The 16,174-nt window shown below is 39.3% G+C and overlaps 1 protein-coding gene across 14 annotated transcripts in view; it reads left to right on the top strand.

Moving 5' to 3' along the window:
- lrrc7 (leucine rich repeat containing 7) overlaps positions 1-16,174 on the top strand; it is a 133,135-nt gene that overhangs the window by 84,143 nt on the left and 32,818 nt on the right. For 8 of the 14 annotated variants that reach the window (XM_084910714.1, XM_084910709.1, XM_084910712.1 and 5 more), the window contains 12 exons: positions 1,552-1,754; positions 5,469-5,586; positions 5,740-5,818; positions 6,636-6,725; positions 7,151-7,207; positions 8,087-8,150; positions 8,439-8,543; positions 8,631-8,775; positions 10,618-10,690; positions 10,951-10,968; positions 14,036-14,165; positions 15,849-15,964. In XM_084910714.1, the coding sequence (XP_084766840.1) occupies positions 1,566-1,754; positions 5,469-5,586; positions 5,740-5,818; positions 6,636-6,725; positions 7,151-7,207; positions 8,087-8,150; positions 8,439-8,543; positions 8,631-8,775; positions 10,618-10,690; positions 10,951-10,968; positions 14,036-14,165; positions 15,849-15,964 (1,184 nt within the window). In that variant the 5' untranslated portion in view covers positions 1,552-1,565. The remainder of the gene's footprint in view (positions 1-1,551; positions 1,755-5,468; positions 5,587-5,739; positions 5,819-6,635; positions 6,726-7,150; positions 7,208-8,086; positions 8,151-8,438; positions 8,544-8,630; positions 8,776-10,617; positions 10,691-10,950; positions 10,969-14,035; positions 14,166-15,848; positions 15,965-16,174) is intronic. The other 6 variants (XM_084910719.1, XM_084910715.1, XM_084910723.1 and 3 more) reach the window with 3 other exon arrangements.

The following is a 16,174-nucleotide window of genomic DNA, read 5'->3' as shown; positions in this document are numbered from 1 at the left end:
GATTTGTCACTGTATAAATGAAACTGAATTAAATTGAACTACAGCATTTGAAGCCTAAGCTAGTATCTAATTCCCTTCACTGGCTTTGCATTGATTTGAAGGTTGAGAAGGGCAAAAATTACTCTGTTGAAAGTAAAGGTTGCTCACCCCTCTCTCTTTATCAGTCAATATCTTCCCTTCATTCCATGGTCAGATGAGGGTGCTATGTGTATTTGCAGCATCTGTTATCATCTGGTACACTTGCATTATTTTTTCTGTAGCAAAAAACACCAATACGGACTTGCCTCACCATTTATGAGACTTTTACACAGTCCGTCAAACGTTTTCCGTTTCAGCCTCAAAGGAATGCTAGTTTCTTTTCATGCTTGTTACTGTTAGCTAACTAAGCTTGATGATGAATTTGGACCGAGGAACTCTTGTCACCCCAGACTTGACTGAAGCTATTGAAGCTTAGTAGTTTCTGCTGATACTGTTCTCGTTTTTCCTCAGGTGGTTTTTGGTGGGGATCAAAGTGTTGTTAGTTGCAGTTTTCTCAAAAAACAGGAAGTGATCAAATTTTTGTGTCACATATTTTATCATTCTTCTTGTCATGAATTGGGGCTTTGATGTGTCACACTGTATAAATTACCACCATTTGGTGGGATCAAGTCTGAGCAGGCTTGATTACTTTTGACAGCTTGCTTCTGTATTTATGAGGAACTACAGAGTGCCTACAGATAGAACAAGTCAGTAATTCATTAAAAATTATATTGCAGTAATAATGCATGATTGCTACAAAATCCCAAGACACACTAACGTGACTCAGCAAACCGTTTGGTCACCACTGGTTTCTCATCCTCTGCAAGGCTGTGGAGGGCTCACGATGCATAGGATGAACAGTCCTCCAGTCTATGCAAGGCTTGTAGGTGATATTTGTACAATGAAAAGCTCCTATATCTGATCCCACTGTGTTTAACACATTGTTTTTTGCACCTTGAGATTCAAATGAGCACATTTTTTCCTTCTGCACAGTATGAATAATTTTGCAGTAGGTGGCTTGTGAAAATGTTTCTTTGTGCATTTATTTATTTCATTACTCATCAAAAGATGCAAAATCTGTCACTGTGAATGAATGCAACTCACATTTTTTATCACATAGTTTTTAGAATTTGTTTCCCACGTTTTATAGAAAATCCCACTCACGATTTTTTCACTATGGAAACACTTTGTATAACTAGTTTCTTATATCAGAGCCTGTCTTTTAGTACGCTAGTCTGCCCATATACTGTTAATGATGCTATCAGACTGACAAGGTTCTACACAGAAGAACTCCATCAGGTAGCATAGCATAGCATCTTTATTTATGACGCACTTTACATCCAACAGTGTTGGCCAAAGTTCTACAGATACAAAACAAAGAGAAAACCGTTTAAATTACATATAGAATATCTACAAATTAAAAATAATATAATTAATAAGAAACCGGTACAACAAGCCTGTTAAAATCACGAGCTGCTGAACCTTAAAGGCCTCTAACATCATGTCTGTTCTCTCCTTTTCTCGCCATTTCAGTGCAGTGTCTGGAAATGACCACTAAACGGAAGCTGATTGGCCGGCTGGTGCCGTGCCGTTGTTTCCGTGGTGAAGAGGAAGTGATCTCAGTGTTGGACTACTCCCACTGCAGCCTGCAGCAGGTCCCCAAGGAAATCTTCAGCTTTGAGAGAACTCTGGAGGAGCTCTATCTAGATGCCAACCAGATTGAGGAATTACCCAAGGTACCCCTGAGTCATATGTAAATTTTTTCCTGATATAACTCTTCTTCCTTTTACTGACCTCTTTTGGGGGGTTTACTAATCCTTATGCCTTTTTAAAATTTCTTCTTCTACTATTAAGCTTCTACTACTAAACTAAAATCTGTTTTTTCTGACAGTTTATCAAATTCACAATTAAAAGCTGTTCATCCACTGGTACCCTGAGTAACAATTAGGGATCAAAAACTGCCTTTTCACTTGACCCACTCAGGTTTATTGAGCTAGTTCTGCACCTTTTTTGTACAGTTGTGTATGCGATGCTGACCATTAGTCTTGTTGCTTTGTTTATGATTTTTTCGAATTTGGATTTCGGATGTGAAACACTGATGCTAACTTAAAATGCCCTCTCACTATTTTGTGGCGATACCCTTACTGGGCAATATTGATACATTAATATCCATGAGTTCACACTGGGAGCTGCACAGAAGCAGCCCACGTGGGGACTGCTGATGCAGAACGCCCTTCTAAAATTTCAAGGAGAATTACAGGTGCTGCTTATTAAAGGGCCGTCGCATTTTATGGATATCCTGGCCTGGTTTAAATGACAAAGATGTTGAATTAGATTTCTAAATATAGCCTGCGTGAATGGAGACAGTCTAATAAGGATGTATGAGATGAGATGTGCGACCTCGCATTTAACTTGCACAAAAAAATTCTGCTCAGTCTTGACAATGTATGTCTGTGCCAGCAATGCATATTAAGTCACTGGCTCCAATGTGAGTGAGTTGGGCAGCTTCTACATGTGTGTGAGTGTTTAGAAGGCTCTGTTACAGTGGCCTGCTGTGACCTCTCCACACAGAGCAGATCTGTCCATTTTAGAATATATATGCTGTGGCTTATGTGCTGTACTTTTTACTGAAGAGAATGTCCTAGAATTAATGAAGGTGACATATTGCCTGGTCAATAAAATAACCAAAATATATATGATCTTCAGAATTAAAATCACCTACTTAAGATTGTGTCAGTTCTTCCCCCAACATGCCTCCAAAATAGCTTTGATATGTCTGGGCATGGACAAGGAAACCATAGATGTGTCACTTGACGTTGGTCTACAAGTGATGGCAGCAGAGTCTTTGGATCCTGAATAAGCCCAGATGTTTGATCAAGTTTGGATCTGGGAACAGTGGCACGGTAGTGCAGTTGTTAGCACTTTCACTACGTAGCAAGAAGTGGTTTTAGATGTGGTCAGGGTTATTTCTGTGTGGAGCCCGTGCTGCCGTAGTTCCTTTCTAGGTACCTCCCACAGCCCAAAAACTTGCACATTGATCTGCAGGAAAGAGGCTGCTGCCTCTTCAAATGTTTTGAGGGTTTGCAACAAAATATACTACAGCTAGCTAGTACTTTTTAAAGTAGCATAGAACACATCACATCAAGAAGGCCCTGAGTAAATGTGGTTATCCCAGCTGGACATTTGTCAAAGCTGGGAAGGCACCTAAAGAAAGTTCCAGCTGATCCAGAAGAGAAGGACAACTGCTGCCTAAGCGAAAACCCTTAGTGATCCCATACGTGTCAGGAGTATCGGAGCAGTTGAGACACATTTTTTCTAAACACTGTGTCTCTGTGGCTTTTACACCCCAAAAAAAAACGCTGCACCAAAAATTGGTCCACCCCAAGGATCAGGTCCCCCGACACAAACAGAGTAACATAATGTACGCTATTAAGTGCCAGGAGGATTGCCAGGATTTATACATCAGGGAAACCAAACAACCTCTGGCAAAGCGGATGGCACAACACAGAAGACCAAACTCGTCAGGCCAGGACTCTGCAGCCTATTTACACCTACAGGCCAGTGGACACTCTTTCAAGGATGAGGATGTTCACATCCTGGACAGGGAGGAACGCTGGTTTGAACGGGGCGTCAAGGAGGCCATTTACGTGAAAAGGGAAAGACCATCTCTGAATCGAGGAGGGGGACTGAGGGCACATTTTTGCCATCTTACAATGCTGTGATTGCAGCCATTCCTCAACTCTCTGTGAATGGTACTCATGGCCATTGATCAGTGGGATCAATGGCCATGAGTACTGATCAATGATCAGTAGGCTTTGATCAGTGGTTGTCCATCAATGGTCATGAGAATTTGCATATTAATGATCTGACCTCACAGCCCATTGTTCATTCAGTGGGCTGGTTTCAGTTATTGTGCAATGTACTGTTTATAAGACTGGAGAAACCTGCAGTCAGCTTAGAGTGAAAAAGTCACTTGGATGAGTGACGAAACATTTCTTGCATTGAAAACGCTACGTCCAGATGAACAGAATCAACCTTTTGGGACCAGGGACCCAAGTTTCCAAAAAGCCATTGCAAAATAAAAAGATTATTAGTTTAATCCACTTTGTATGCTATTGGGTTTTTTTTGGTGTGGCTAATTACTGTATATTCATGAGGGTCATGTTGCATAAAACTAAAAGTGCAAGTACTACACTAAGAACATTCAATGTTCAATTCTTCTATAAGTTTGGGAAGAAGTTTAGAGAGACTGTGTTGTATATGAGACTACATTAATTCAGGGTATGCAAATTTTCCATTTTATCTTGACAATAGCTGTTAGCATATCTTCCTGAAAACCAGCCTATTCTTTTATGTCTTCTTTAATAGACATTTGGTTTTGGTCTATATCTTTTGACGTATTTGAGTTACCCTAATAAGTCATGTTGCGCTCAGAAGAGGACATTGTGGCCTTTCCAGTGATATCTCATGTGTTCAGGTGGCCTCTTTTAGCTCCAAATAGGCAGGACATTGAAAGATATTTGTTTCCTTAGGTCTCAGGAGGATATAATAGCTTTTACTTAGCAACCAAAACCGGTAATATTGCAGTTGCTTTACTATTGATATATTTAAGCAATAAAAATATTCCCACTTTGATGACATTCATATAAAAGTAGCCATATTGGCAAGCAAGAGGATTATAACCCAGCTACTGTAGCTAGCACAATGTTTATTTTTTAAATTGATATTAGCTAAAACTTGAATTACTGGCTTATTATCAGCTGGCTTATTGTTGCTATATAACAATCAGATACATTTATGAAGAGAAACACCTTTTGGTTTCATACCATAGTGAGTCTGTAGAAAAACTGTCAAGGTTAGCTTAGCGTGGTCATTGAGAGTAATACTCTTGCTGAGCCCATATACTTCACTATTTGGCCTAAAACTCTGGCCTTATCTCTGGATGTTAAATGCAGCTGTTATTGATTCTAGCAGGCAGAAAGAGTGATTGAAAGTTTTGTTAAAATGCAGGGAGTGAAGATTGAGTGAAGCTGTTTTGCTATCTAGATACGTTTTTTCTTAACCATTGTGTTGCTGCTCATTTAGAATCTGCTATATCGGAATCACCTTTTAGTTTTGACCATTTGCTTTGTTATATTTTTTACATGGGTATTTCTGAATTCCTAGAGCATTTATCGCATTTACATGCCCCCAAATTCTTTCATTTTTGTATATATTTTCTTATTAGCATAATTTTTCTGTTTAGGAGCACATTTGTCTAGATGTCTTTTCCTTTCAATCTATAATGTGTTTTGTCCTTTGGGAAGACATACATTTGCATTATTAATAGACAAGTGCTGCTAAAGTGGCCTAGCTTTTCGAAAAACATTAAGTGCCTCATGCCTCCAGGTGACGTTCTACACCCTGCCAAGATCATAATTCCTTTATCGTCCCTCTTTGTGTTCCCACAGCAACTCTTCAACTGCCAGGCCTTGAAGAAGCTGAGCATGCCAGATAACGACCTGTCCAACCTGCCCACCACCATCGCCAGCCTGGTGAACCTGAAAGAGCTAGACATCAGTAAAAACGGTATCCAGCCTAAACAACCCTGGTTTAAAATAACAGGACGAAGCCTCATAATTGCAATACCGAAACTTCACAACGAAGAAGAAGAAACAAAACCAGGTGGTCCAGACTTTTGTGAAACTAAACATCATGTATGACTCTCTTCCTGTCAAACAGGAATCCAGGAGTTTCCAGACAATATAAAATGCTGTAAAGGCTTGTCTGTGGTGGAAGCCAGTGTCAACCCCATCACCAAGTAAGACACAAACTGTACACTCTGCACATTACTGCACAGCTGAACCTGTTACACATTACTTCAGTCTCTGGTTTGATGGCTGTCAACCTTAATGTTTACAAGCTAGGTTGAAAAATTGAACATTGTGCATCTAATTACTCCAAGCACGCAGCCTCTGGATAACAACCACGGTGAAAACGCTGACTGCATCATCATAAGAACAAACATCTCTAAGACGTTCACTTTGGCTCGGTTATATTTAGGAAGCAAATTTCAGTTGAAGAAAGGAAAGCGTGCTTCAAGTTTGTTTGATTGCAGCATTTCACACTTTTACAGGTCACCCTGCTTTTACATATTCATATTCATGTAGCACCAGAGAGGCTGAATATTTTATAATAATTGGCTGCATCCATAAACCCTGTACAGCCATGCTCTTGTATTCATATCCCGTAGAATCAGTATTGGCCTGCAGCAGACGATGTAAGTATTTCAGTAGAGCGCTGGTGTCGTTTATCATTATACTTTGAGCATCAGGTGTTACACTTGTAATTGCTGTTTTCTTATCGGTGTGTTAATGCCACGAAGCAAAACTAGAGTCAACCACACAGTATCCTGCAGGTTTCCCATGCTTTGTGTGTCTGTGTGTGTCAGTGTGTGTGTGTGAGGGAGCGTGTGCACGCAGCAGATGAGTCATCCGCAGGCTAACAGCAGTTAGCTGTTTCTGCAGGGGTTGTTATGGGAACTTTGTCCGTGTCTTGTTCCACTGAGGCCGTTCAAGGACGCACACCTTTTTCATCTTTCTTGTTTTGCACAATTTCTTTCTGTCTTTCTTTCCCAGACTCCCAGATGGTTTTACGCAGCTCCTGAATCTGACCCAGCTCTTTTTAAACGATGCCTTCCTGGAGTATCTGCCTGCTAACTTTGGGAGGTAAACTGACTGTCTTTGATAGCTTGTGATTAAGTACTTTGGTGAACAGAGTCTCTATTTTTGTGCACATACAGGTTCATTAGCCTTCACAGTTTGCTAATGAATTTGTTTCCAGTTAACCAGTTATCCATCTTTACCTCATCACTATACATTTTAGCATTTTATCCAGGTCATAGTGTGCTACTGTTTGCTAGAGCATATGAAAATCTATATGTTGCAGGTATTCTCTGAATGGATGAATACCAGTGGGGGCTGATCATATGTAATGCTTTCAGTGTCAAAATGGGTTTGGCACTGTTTTGTACCAAATTAAACGGGGCTTGTTTCTCTTATTTGACCTGATGTAACTTCCCAAGCATTAGCTGTTGCGGTCGATAGATTGTTATTGCATTGAATTAAGTTTCATGTGCCTTCTGGCTTTTCAGACTCTCCAAACTACGGATCCTGGAGCTGAGGGAGAACCACCTGAAAACAATGCCAAAGTGAGACAAACTGCCATATGTGTTTTTGAGTATATGTGTAAGTGTGTGTGTTTGTGTGTGTGTGTGAGAGAGAGAGCGAGAGAAACATTTAGTCTCATGTGTTCCTGAGTGTGCGCTTGCATTTCCAGATCACCGGATAAAAACTGTATTTATCTCTGCAGGTGTTCTCAAATACTGACGAAGCCTGATATAACAGCAGTGTGTCACTCATAACTGTTTTAAATGTTTGCGGTTTAATGTTATGTAGCTGACTTTATCCTCACCATACCATAGAGGACAGCTCCACTACAAACTGCTTCTAGACTCAATAACCTTGTACAGCACTTGCAGATTAACAGTGATTTCAGTAACAGTATCTTGTGAAAAGTGGTAATATTAATGCCGGTTACCCTACCAATGCAATTGCTAAACTTAATCACAAAAGATAATGAAATTTGTGTTCAGTTGATTATGTCTTTGTTGTAAAAATGCGTCTTGGAAATATATCTTATATGACTGGAAAGCCTGCTAGTTTCCCCTTTAAAGGATCCACATTTGTAAGGAAAATGCATCTGTGGGTTAAAGAGCAGAGTTCAATATGTGGGTTGTGCCTATGAAAAACTTGCCAAATGTTCTCTGCCTGCGCTAAACAGTAAATTCTGGTGTATACGTATGCTACATGCTAAAGTCACCGCAGTACAGGGGTTTGCTTGGGCTCAAAACTTCTAACAAACTGAGTAAGTTTGTCAGAAGTTCCACAGCATAAGAATTCACTGTGTCCAAATTCAGATGAAGTATTTAAAATTTTAAATGTGTGCTGTGAGGTCTTCGTTGCGTACAATTTTAAATTTATGTACAAAATGTCAAACCTGTACTAATCAGTGGATTCTTTCCTCTCAGGTCCATCCACAGACTGACACAGCTCGAGAGGCTGGATCTGGGTAGCAATGAATTTTCTGAAGTGGTGAGACCAGCTAACGCATGTTTTAGAAATGAAATTAGTAAATGTGGACATGGAAAATTAAGAGAAGCAGAAACATAAAAGGTTGAACAATACAGTGCTGTGCATGCAGTATGTTTAAGCTACTAAACAATAAAGTAACACAACCAAAAGTGTTATCTGTAAATGAACTGCAGAAAAGAAAAGCTGCACCTGTACATAATTAGTAGTCTCAATATAAATGCGAAGTCTAAATGTATAATTTATAGCGTGTGTTCAGTGAAAATGTCGGTTTTTCTTTTCGCATGTCAGCCGGAGGTGTTGGAACAGATCCACAATCTGAAGGAGCTATGGCTTGATAATAACTCTCTGCAGACTATACCAGGGGTGAGCAGAAGTTGGGACAAAAAGCTTCATGTGAGCATATACAGTTGAACATGTCTATGCTTTTTTCCGATTTCTGCTTATTCGTCTTTACTCTGTTCTTTTCTCCCCGCACAATAGTCAATAGGGAAGCTTCGTCAATTGCGGTACTTGGACTTGGCTAAGAATCGTATCGAGACATTGGACGCGGACATTTCGGGCTGCGAGGCTTTGGAAGACCTGCTGCTATCCTCCAACATGCTGCAGCACCTTCCTGATTCTATAGGTATACACATATGGACACGCAAACGCACAAAAAACACTATGAGTCATTCAGAAAATGTTACCTACTTTATACTTTTACCAAACTGGTCATTCTGTTGTGCTTTTGTGGAGGCCAATTTAAGATTTGACAAGTAAAGCTAACATTGTTAGCTAAGTAGCATAAATGCTGAAAACAGAGAGCAACAGCTAGCCTAAATTCTGTCATTTTCCAAACATAAACAAAGACTCTGAGTAGCCTAATGACTTTAAAAGTAATGAAAGCAAATGGAAATGTGTTAGCTTCATTTTAAGTATATACCAGTAGGGCAGCAGCACATTTAAATAAAATATTGGATATTTTAGCATATTTTTTATTCAGCGATGATTATCCACACAGCGTTATTGCCACAGGCAAAAGACAGAAAAGTCACCAGCAGCACTGAGGGTAGCTGGCTGTTTGAGGTGGGAATCACCAGGCACCCCATAATATATTATATCAATACTTTGATACTATAGTAACATTGTACAATATGCCAAGTATTGCAAAACCATACCTCAATTTATCAGATTGTTTCAACTGTCATCAGAGTTAAACTTTGTCAACAAGACTAAAGTTATCTCACTTTAGTTATTTTTTTGCCATAAAATGAGATTGTCAAGCATACCGACACGAAAACCTCCCAAACCCTACCGTAAGGCCACTGTTGGGGGTAATGTGTTAATCACATTACATTTTTCAGTATTGCTGTAGTTTATTACATTCAGTAATTACAATACAATTATAATTATATTGTTACTGTCGTGACAAAGGTTCTTCACTTATCTAAGCTTCAGGCGGATAGAAAGAAAAAAAGCCTCAAACAAACATGTTTTGTCTTCCTGTGCGTTTGAGCTACAATCAGCTGATTTCAGTTCGGTAGAGCTGATTTAGGGAAATCTGGAAAATCTCATGATGGTGGTGCATGCGATGAGCCCTCTTGTTCATAGTATTCCCAGTGTATTTTTATTTTATTTAATAAAATATTGACATTGCCATCCCTATATTAACACAATATTGCAAGCATATTGACACTACTGATAAATGCCACACATTATCACTGTGCTGTAGTTTGAATTCCTAGGTGTGTGTGACTGTGCTGACTGGGGTGTTTTTCCATTCATTGCCAAGAGGTTTGCTGAAAGAGAATTTGGAGCTAAATAGTGCCTTGTTTACCTGCAACCTGAGCATCAGAAACTGTTCAGTAAATTGGTCATTGTTTTCAGAGATATTTGCAGTTACGATAAGAAACGCTGGAAATATTAAACCCCAGTTGTTTTTGATTGTGGTATTGTTTGGCTGTTTTTCATGTGTAGCCAGGATTCTTGGTCAGCTTTTCACAGTCTGTAGATAACGTAAAGCAGGGGTGGCAACTCCAGGCCTCGAGTGCCGGCGTCCTGCAGGTTTTAGATGTGTCCTTGATCCAACACAACTGATTGAAATTGCTAAACGACCTCCTCAACATGTCTCGAAGTTCTCCAGAGGCCTGGTAATGAACTAATCATTTGACATTTGGACACCGGCACTCGAGGCCTGGAGTTGCCTACCCCTGGTGTAAAGAGTCACTTTACACCAACGGTTGAGGTGTTTCTGTGTGGAGTTTGTATGTCATGGTTGTGTCTTGGTTCTCTGCAGATACTCTGAAATCCTCCCACAGTCCAGAGACACTCATACGTTTTTTTAAACTGCTGTTTATTTCCATATTCATCTTCTTTTTCTAACAGCCACAGGGAGCAAGTGGAGATGAATGTACTGTAGCACCTGAGCCACAGGTTTGAGGCCCCTGATCTAGGAACAGAGTAATTTTGCATGTGTGTGTGTTTGCAGGAATGTTAAAGAAGCTGACAACACTAAAGGTAGATGACAACCAGCTAACCTCACTGCCTAACACCATTGGGAGGTAAGAAAAATGCACACACACTCCATCAAAGCCAAATACACATCTATACTTTTATAGTGTATACTTTTTTTTCTTCAAAAAACTTTAAAAGCTCCTTCAGCAGAACCTGCTGTCATTTTAGATGATCTCCACAGGTGACATGTATCGTTGGTGGGTTGTTGTTTTCCTTGTTTATTGCTGTTAGCTGCTGTGTTGTTATGCTGGCTGATGACTGGGGGGGGGTTCTGTGTGTTGTGTTTGCTGCATTGCCGCGGCGTTAGTCCGAAGCCCAAGCAAGGGTGAGTAACATTAGCCTCCTGGATCCGGGGGTGTGTTCAGAGACAGACAAATGTTCAGCTGTGTTACAGATACAAGAATTCATGCTTGCTGCCACATGCTGTCCATGTGGGAAACATCTTCACATTAATACATGAATTACATGCAAACATAAACACGACTTTGCATTTTCTTCTTGTTGGGACATTTGGATGTAACGTTTGAGTAAGACTCTCACTGAAAAAGTAGCATACCAGTAAAAATCTGCAGCGTTCAGATGGAAATGATTGCATGTAAAAATGATTACAGTAATGTGATTACATTCTCATTATTATCCATCACAGTCCAGATTTGGTGGCAGTAATTCCATTATTTGTTTTGGGAAAATATGAGCATTTATTAAATTAGGCAGAAGATTTTTGTTTTCTTTTTTTTTTAAATTCCACTTAAAGTGCTTTTCTTTCATCTCTTTCTCGATATTTAGAGATTAGTTAGAAGTTATGAGCTGGTAAATGTTTGACGAAATGCAGTCCAAACATGGCCCAGAATTAGAGTGATATTAAACTACATCAGTTTGGATGGGAATAATTTGATTCTGTTGGGTTTTTTGGTTTGTTTGTTTGTTTTTACACGTTAAATTGATACTTTTTTCCATGTGGCTTTATGCATAAACATGTGCAGATGCCATGTTTAACATTATCATTACACTTTTGCAAGATTTGTATCTGAGCACACTGGAAACATTTTGTCTTCCTGGACAGGTCCCAGGTTTTAGCTTCAATAAGTAGTGCTGTAGATCCATTAATTCCCCTTAAAAGGTCCTTTTCTTACCTTTAGTTTTTAAAGTGTTTCTTACTAATGATGAATGTGATCCCTTCCCAATGTTTCAGTTTCCATGTAGAATAAATACTGCATATCGACTTTACTGGATATGTGTCGAATCCACATAGAACATAAATAAATAGAATGAATACTGCTGCTGGTACTACTACTGTTATTGTTTTGCTTACTAAAGTCTTAAAATGTTTAAAGCCTCTGCTACATTAGACATAAGAAAGGTGCCATCATGGCAGCGTACACTCACTGGTCACTTTATTAGGTACACCTTGCTAGTTGAGTCCCCTTTTGACTGCCTTCATATTTGGTAAAGATTCAACAAGTTGCTGGAAACATTCCTCAGAGATTAGTAACAGACAGCTTCATGATTACCAAAGTGTGTCAAGAATATATCCTAAAAATCATTACACCTACAGCACTGAACTGTTGATACAAAACAAAGTGGAATTTTATTCTGACATTATCATTAAAATGTTCCCCAGACCAGGCAATGTTTTTCCAGTCTTCAACTTTGGTGAGCCCGTGTAAATTGTGGACAGAAGGGGAACTCAGTGTTGTCTTCTGCTTCTATAGCCCATCTGCCCTTCATACCTTGGTTGTACTGAGTGGTTATTTGACTCCTTCCTATCAGCTCGGAGCAGCCCAGCCATTCTCCTCTGACCACCGACATCAATAAGGCATTTTCACCAAGAGAACTGCCACTTGCTGTATATTTCCTTGAATTTGGATGATTTTTGTCAACCCTAGTGATGGTTGCTTGGGAAAACCCCTGTAGATCAGCAGTTTCTAAAGTTTCTGTCCTGCACCAATAACCACGCCATTTTCAAATTCCATAAATCACCTTTCTTCCCCATTCTGATGCTCGGTTTGGGCAGCAGTGCGTTTTGACTATGTCTATATGCCAAAATGCACTGATTATATTTGCATAGTAACTGCAATATTTGCGTTAACAAGCAGTTGAACAGGTATACGCAATAAAGTGATTGGTGAGTGTATCCTTTTATATTTTTACTACGTATCTTAACTTGTTTGCCCATGACTAATGCTTCTATGAATGTGCATCTTGAGTATTTAAACCAGAGGGAACTGAGTTTTTTTTCTTTTTTGTCCTTGGAAAAGGAGGATTATAATCTTGTGATTGGGAACACAAGCAACACTAAATGAAAGAAACTTGAAGTTAAATGTGGGGTGTGAAAGTCCTTTCCTCTTTTCTCCTCTTGTTTCCTCCCCTATCCTTTTCCTTCCTGTCAGACCGTATGGTGGCCCAGATGGTCCGGTCTATCGGGAATAATAATAGCAGACTAATGCAATGTTAACAGGGACAGTACATTAATGTAAAATTGTTGTCTCATTAGCATTAGCCTGCTGTTAGCGTGATGCTAGGACAATGATGGCAGTCAAAGGGGGCGGTCATAGTGTCCTGTAGTGGGCCTGCTGTGGATCTTGCTGTATAACTGAGTGGAGTGGAGAAATTGAGATCCAGGTTGAAGAATTTTAAGATATCCAAAGGGGATGAGATGGGTGGCCATAAAAAGAGGCCAAATTCATATTAAGTCATTTATTGATTGACTGGCTGGTTGAATAACTGATGGATTCTTCAATGTGTTGATCTTTTCCCTCTCTCTCAACACTCGCCACTTATTAACTGGTGCAAATTTTCCTTTTCATCATAACACGTTTAAAGATGTGGCAGCTGACAGTCGTCGTGTTTGTTGCTGTCAACAAATCCCATGAAAAGTCTGAAACTAGGTAAACATGTCTGTGGAGCTTACTCCAGCACAAACCTAAGCAAAACACTTTGAAAACATTTTGTGTGTAAATGCCTCAGAGAGTCCTTAACCTTCTCTACAAATGTTCATTTAAGTGAGGTAACACACTATTTTAATACACTTTTAATTTATCGTGATAGTGTGTGAGGCTGACGTGTCACCAAGTTAAATGATGAGGCTCATTTAATGATGTGTGTGTTGGACAACAATAGTACTCTATTGCTCAAACAAAAAATATATATCAGGCTTTGGATACATATACAGTACTCCCCACCCCCCATCCATTCATTCCTTGTTTCAGTCTTATCACATGATGTGTTGACAGCTGTAGGAATAACGAATACTGCCATTCTTATTCTTTCAAACCCATGTCTGAGTAATTTAATGTTACAGAAGAGATTGTGTTGCCTGCAGAATGATTTCCTTTCTATCTCTGTCATGCTCTCTCTGCCTCTTCCTTCCTGCCTTTGTTCCTTCCACTCAGTCTGTCTCTACTGGAGGAGTTGGACTGTAGTTGTAATGAGTTGGAGTCGCTGCCTCCCACCATCGGCTACCTGCACAGCCTGAGAACCTTCGCTGCCGATGAGAACTTCCTCTCAGAGCTGCCCCGCGAGGTATGGAGATGAAGACACATCTTGAAATCTTTGCACTTCTATGTCCATTACTTAAAAAAAAGCCTTTTGAAATCAGATGAATCTTTTTGATACAGCATGTATTATGTGCACGAGTGCACACGGTTACTTTCTTAACATAAGATAAGATAAGATAAGATAACCTTTATTAGTCCCACACGTGGGAAATTTGTTTTGTCACAGCAGGAAGTGGACAGTGCAAAAGTTATGAAGCAAAAATTAGAATACAATAAGAATAAATACAGTACACAACTGTACAGAATAGAATAAAATAAAATACTATATACAGTAGAATAAAATAGAATAAAATATACAATAAGATAAAAATAGAATACAAATGCTATATACAACTGAGTAAAACATGGCAGACTTCTCAGCAACAAACTGTGTCCGCTGACAGTGACTTACTGAAGTCTCTGTAAGCCTGTGAAGCGATTTCTACTCAGTGATATTTTCTGGTTTCTCTTAATCTTTTAATGAGATTATGTGCGTTGGATGATCATCTCCTCAAATTCTTTGTAATTTTACTTTGCAAGATGTTATTATGAAGCTGTTGAACCCCTCCCTGTCCATAATTCTTAAAGCCAATCTGGGCCACTCGTTTTCCTCCTAACCATCTTCCTAATTAACCTAATTAGCTCCCACTAATGACGTTCCTCTTGGTGTTTCTTTACATTGAAGAACTTTTTGTCATGGTCCTGGGTTTTTGTGTCCTTGTGTTTTGGTTCATGTCTTGATCATAATTAATAATAGTAGTTTCAGTTCACTCAGTGTTTCCTGTCTCTTCCTTCTTGTGTTTCATCTTCCTGTTAGTGCTCGTCTCTTTTGTCTTCTGGTTACTTCCTGTTTTACTTTGAAGGTTTGTTTTTTGTTGTTGTTCTTATTCTAGTTTCCATTTGTTTTTCCTTCCTTTGAGATTGCCAGCTTTGCTGTAATTGTCTTCACCTGTTGTTGATTGATTTCACTTGCATTTGGGGTTTTTAGATCATTGCTGTTCCTTTTTGTGGTCAGTTATTAAAACGTCTTGTTAAACTACTTAGCCTTCAGTGTACTGTATTTGGATCCACTCCAGGAGTGACACTTTTCCATGCTTTTGTTCCCATGTCCCAACTTTTTATCAATGTTTTTCTCCCATTTAGTTGAAAATGAGCATTAAATTCTTGTCCTTGTCCCAATTTTTGTTATGATTTAGTAATGATTTGTACCTAATTTCATTCTGTTTTTCTTAATCATTATTTTAGCAGTCAACTTTTTGGAAAGTGTTTTTTGTTTTATCTGGTTCAAAGTGTGATAACAGATGTCAGCCATGTTGCAGATGTTCTTTTTCGGAGCTATTATGATGCTAGGTATTACTAGCTTAGGTTGGTTGAAGCCCATTATTGAAAGAGAAGATGATAAATCTGGATGCATTAAATATATTACATGTTTGAATGGAAAACAAAAATTATGGTCACTTTAAAAACAACATTATTACATTTTGTAAACGTAAGGTGTTGAACATCATCAAACGCACCTTACAAAGATGCTCAAAAGTCTTATACAATCTGTAATTTAACACTCATCAGTCTGAAGATGTCCAGTGTAATATAGGTTAATTGTGATGCTGTGGCTCTTGCTCACTATGCGATGTATATCTAATGTAATCTGACTGTCTGTGTGTTTCAGATCGGTAACTGCAAGAACGTGACTGTCATGTCACTGCGGTCCAACAAACTGGAGTTTCTTCCTGATGAGATCGGACAGATGACCAAACTGCGAGTCCTTAACCTGAGCGACAACAGGTACACCCACGCGCACAAACACACACGCAGAGACCGAGCTCCTTTATGACTCAGTAGTGAATAGATACAATGCACACACAAGCGCAAACTTTTTCAATGGTCGTTTCGGTTCGGTCTACTGTTTCCATGGGAATGGCTGAGTGTGTTGCTATGGTTATATGCTCTGCGGGCTGTACAGTGCGTGGGTGATGAAACATCTCTGTTTTTTTT

Source organism: Perissodus microlepis, chromosome 17 (genome assembly GCF_051167445.1).
Source record: "Perissodus microlepis isolate ML-2025 ecotype Zambia chromosome 17, ASM5116744v1, whole genome shotgun sequence".
Lineage (NCBI taxonomy): Eukaryota > Metazoa > Chordata > Actinopteri > Cichliformes > Cichlidae > Perissodus > Perissodus microlepis.
This window is presented reverse-complemented; position numbering and strand designations above follow the sequence as displayed.